The sequence below is a fragment of the Zea mays genome, chromosome 3 (assembly GCF_902167145.1).
Source record: "Zea mays cultivar B73 chromosome 3, Zm-B73-REFERENCE-NAM-5.0, whole genome shotgun sequence".
NCBI classification, from domain to species: Eukaryota; Viridiplantae; Streptophyta; class Magnoliopsida; order Poales; family Poaceae; genus Zea; species Zea mays.
Genome location: NC_050098.1, coordinates 199,974,208 through 199,977,951, shown reverse-complemented (window position 1 = coordinate 199,977,951; position 3,744 = coordinate 199,974,208). Strand labels below are relative to the sequence as shown.

At 48.2% G+C, this 3,744-nt stretch overlaps 1 protein-coding gene across 4 annotated transcripts; it reads right to left on the bottom strand.

The window, feature by feature from the left end:
- Positions 1-726: 726 nt before the first annotated feature.
- Positions 727-3,483, bottom strand: LOC100284941 (uncharacterized). 4 transcript variants are annotated; one of them, NM_001413232.1, is made up of 2 exons: positions 3,067-3,483; positions 727-2,021 (listed from the first exon to the last, which is right to left on the bottom strand). In NM_001413232.1, the coding sequence occupies exon 2, from the start codon at positions 1,939-1,941 to the stop codon at positions 1,090-1,092; it is 852 nt and encodes a 283-aa protein (NP_001400161.1). In that variant the 5' UTR covers positions 1,942-2,021; positions 3,067-3,483; the 3' UTR covers positions 727-1,089. The 4 variants fall into 4 exon arrangements, with proteins under 4 accessions (NP_001400161.1, NP_001400160.1, NP_001151308.1 ...); NM_001413231.1 differs by having other exon boundaries at positions 727-2,015; NM_001157836.3 differs by having other exon boundaries at positions 727-1,993.
- Positions 3,484-3,744: the final 261 nt, after the last annotated feature.

The window sequence follows — 3,744 nt, the reverse complement described above, 5'->3', positions numbered from 1 at the left end:
AGACCGAGCCCTATAACTGTTTGATGATTTTTTATAAAATAGGACCACTATTCGAAGATGTTTTATGGTTTTAAACCCTATATTTCAAAATACAACCTTGTTTAAGGTGTTACTTATTGGAGATGCTCTTAAAAGTGTATTTGTAGTAAGTATAAGAAAACTTAAGGTGCTAGAACCTTCTCATAAATTAAGTCATAACAGCTGATCTTTCACAAGGACATATCTTAGATTATTGATCTAAACTGAGACATGAATCTTAAAGTTGAATGGCTGCGTAATCAAGTGCTATAAGCCTCTGAAACACTTGGTTATTATAACCAATGTAATCCCTCTATTTCAATTCAAATTGTAAAATGTTTGGCCTTTTTAGATACATATAAATTTTACTATGTATATAGACTCAACATATATTTAGATATGGACAGTAAAACTTATACAGTTAAACAATCAGAACGTCTTCTGATTTGGAACAAATGGAGTACTAAGATTTAGGAGTGGGTTTAATTTGGGTGAGACTCCTCATTTTGGCCAAGATACCTCCCAGGCAGCAAGCGAGCCAGGCAAGCATGCATCACAGCCCACCACACACACACTGGCTGATGAGAAGCAAACGTGCCCTTAAATACTACAGTACACCTGCGATATATATATCCACCTAGTATGTCTATAAAGTGTGCCATGCACATATAAGTAGTAAATGTTATATCAAGAAACACTCACATGATAGCCAAGATAAAATGTTATAACTAAAACCGTAATATTAGCAAACCATATATTGTTATTCTACAAGCCAGCATACAGATTAATATTACTCCTTTGTGTATTGAAAGAAGTAACAAATTCGTATGGCACACACACGTACGCTTCAAGATCAAGCCCCGCACATTTTATTCTGTTTCAGGTCTACTACTAATTATGAAATCATCACAAGCTTAACTGCCTCCGATCCGATCCTTAAAAGGCACTTGGAAACTCTGACATGCACACTCTTGCACAGCTAGATAGTATATTGTACTTGGGAATTTTGGGATCAGTGAGCATTATTGCTACCTTAATCTCGATCGAAGAGTCGTTCCAGTACGCAGTCCGCTAGCTAGCCTGATCATGGTAAGCCCTCGCCGAGCTCAAGGACAGGCTTTGCGAGCCAAGGTTCTCCACCTGAAACTGCTGATCAGCTTCCGAGGAGTAGAACGCCAGCTGATGCGGACGTGGAGCCAAGGAGAGCAACGATGGGAACGGCGAGTGGTGAGCGGCTGCGGCGACGATCTGCGGCGAGCCGCTGTCATGCACGCCGCCGCCGCTGTTATTCCATGCCTCTCCGGTGTAGTTGTTGTTATACGGCGGCGCCATTGCGCCACTGACCATGCCCAACGCGCTGTTCAGCTCCATGAACCGGTGGTAGCCGCCGGGGAACCTCCCCACCAAGTGGTGGGCTCCGGTCCCGTCGACGTCGACGACGTTGCCCTGCTGGCTGACCTTGGCGCCGCCGCCGCCGCCGCTCGCGAGCGCCGCGGCCGCGGCGAGGTGTCCGAACTTCTCGTCGTGCACCATCAGCGGCATGTTGTGGGGCGTCAGGTGCCCAACCATGAGGTCCTGCGGCGGGAACTGCAGCGGCGGCAGCTTGTCGATCTCGTGGCGCGCGGCGTTGAGCAGCCAGTCGACGACCTTGCTAGGCTGGTTGAGGCCGAGGCGGTCCTGCAGGTCGTAGAGCTGGATCGCCGTCGGCACGGAGAGGCGCACCCGCCGGTCGCGCAGGCCCTTGACGGTCTTCACCTTGCTGTGGCGGTCCTTGCCGCCGAAGACGCGGGAGACGCGCACGATGCGCGACTCCGTCTGCGCCGACCATTGCCGCGACGTCGCCACGGCGGCGGCGTGCCTGCTGTTCCGGGCTAGCTCCTCCTCGACGTCCGCCGCCTGCTGGTGGTTGCCGCCCCTTATCATCGTCTTGTTAGCCCGACGGCGCCCGCCATCTCGCGGTGTCCCTGCTGGCTAGCTGCGTGTCGGTGTATCATCCACTGCAACTGGTCAGCCTCTCTCAGATTATTAACGGCATGCATGCTAATTGTAGCATCGTACGCAGTAATGAATGCAAACATAACAGATTCGCATGAAATGGGGTGGGGCGCCATGATTGAGAGCACACTGTGCATGCAAGCACGGCAGAGGGTCTACCGGTTCATGTGTGCAACTGTTCCATTGGGGAATAGGGAAAGCGCTGCAGCTTTATTCGCTCTCCATGGAACAGCAAGATAGCGGTATGAAACAGTGCAGGTGAGCGCCAGCGAGCTCTGGATCGGTGGCTGGCAGCGGCTGGCAGCGGCACTAGATGCACATACACATGATGCGCTGCGCCGCTGTGCAAGGGATGATTCCATGATTGAGCAGCCTCCACATCTCTGCTAGCTTTTGCAGGCAAAACTATGAATACACCGTACACGGATTGGTTTCTTTCTTCTGCTCTCTCTTTGAAATTAAAGAGAAGATGGTAAGATCGAGGGCCAGATCAGTTTTAGAAAAATACTTACTTATTAGTACTATAATACAAGGAAAACACTGCACCATTTTTTGCGGGGACAATCATGATTATAGTATTATGGTTAGGATATTTTTTTTCAACTGTGGTTAGCAAAAGAAGCGTTCAGTGGCCCTTCTAGATCGAAATAATAAGGTTCAGATCCAGACCGTCGCAGGTTGTTTCCACAAAGAAGAGAAAAGACAGTAGAAAGAGAAACAAAGATGATCATCTGCAACTTGTTTTAGGGAAAGCTTCTTCTTCTTTTTTTTTGGTTGTGGGAAGAAGAGAAACAATATATCAAGCAGGCAGAGTACTTCGAAAATTCGAAAACTAATCAGTATGCAATATGCATAGCAAGAAAGATGAGCGGACATATCTTTGTTAGATCTGAGATATTCATAATTAAAAAACGACCATCAAAAGGTTTCAAAAACGAGTAAACCAAGAGAAAGGCCTAAAACTTTTGCAATTTTCAAACCCGCAGAAGAAAACATAAAAAAAAACTAACAAATCAAGCAACCGAATAAACGGACTGGTAAGGAGGGACTTACAGGATCTCTTTTAAAACGAGCAGCAACCCCTGCAAAGAGCAATTGACTTTCTCTGTGCCGGGGCTGCCGGCGCGGCGACCACCTAGCAATTAAGCAGATCTCGACGTCGCGGAGCTCGATTGCCCGCTTCCGCCGGCCGGCGGCGACCGGACCCCGGATCGGTGTAAACCCTAGCTGCCAGCTAGCTTGAGAGCTGCAGCAGCTAGCAGTGGGGGGAGACGAGAATGAGAGAGATGTGGAAGCCGACCTGCGAAGCTAGCTGCTTGTGGTGGGTATTTACACGGCGGCATAAATGATCAGCGTCGCTGTCCAATCCCCGTCCTTTTACCACCACCACCACACCATGCACTGCTCCCGGCCGCTCCCCGTCTTGCTTCACTCTCCGTCGCCGCAGTGCTGACACTGACCTGGGCCCTGCTGCTCAGCAGCAGATAATAAGGTATAAAATGCCATGCAAATAAGTTGCTGGGAACCGGCACAGTTAGAGTATATAGCATATATAGTACAGCTGTACAGTACGCGTGTGTAGGGATTAGGCCGTACGTAAGGAATTCATGCAGGCTGCACATGGCATAAAATATGCTACTGTATACTGTCTCCATTCCAAATTTTCAAATACCATTGTTTACTAATTAATATATTATTTCCCTATGCAGAAATGAAGTAAAAAAATATGAT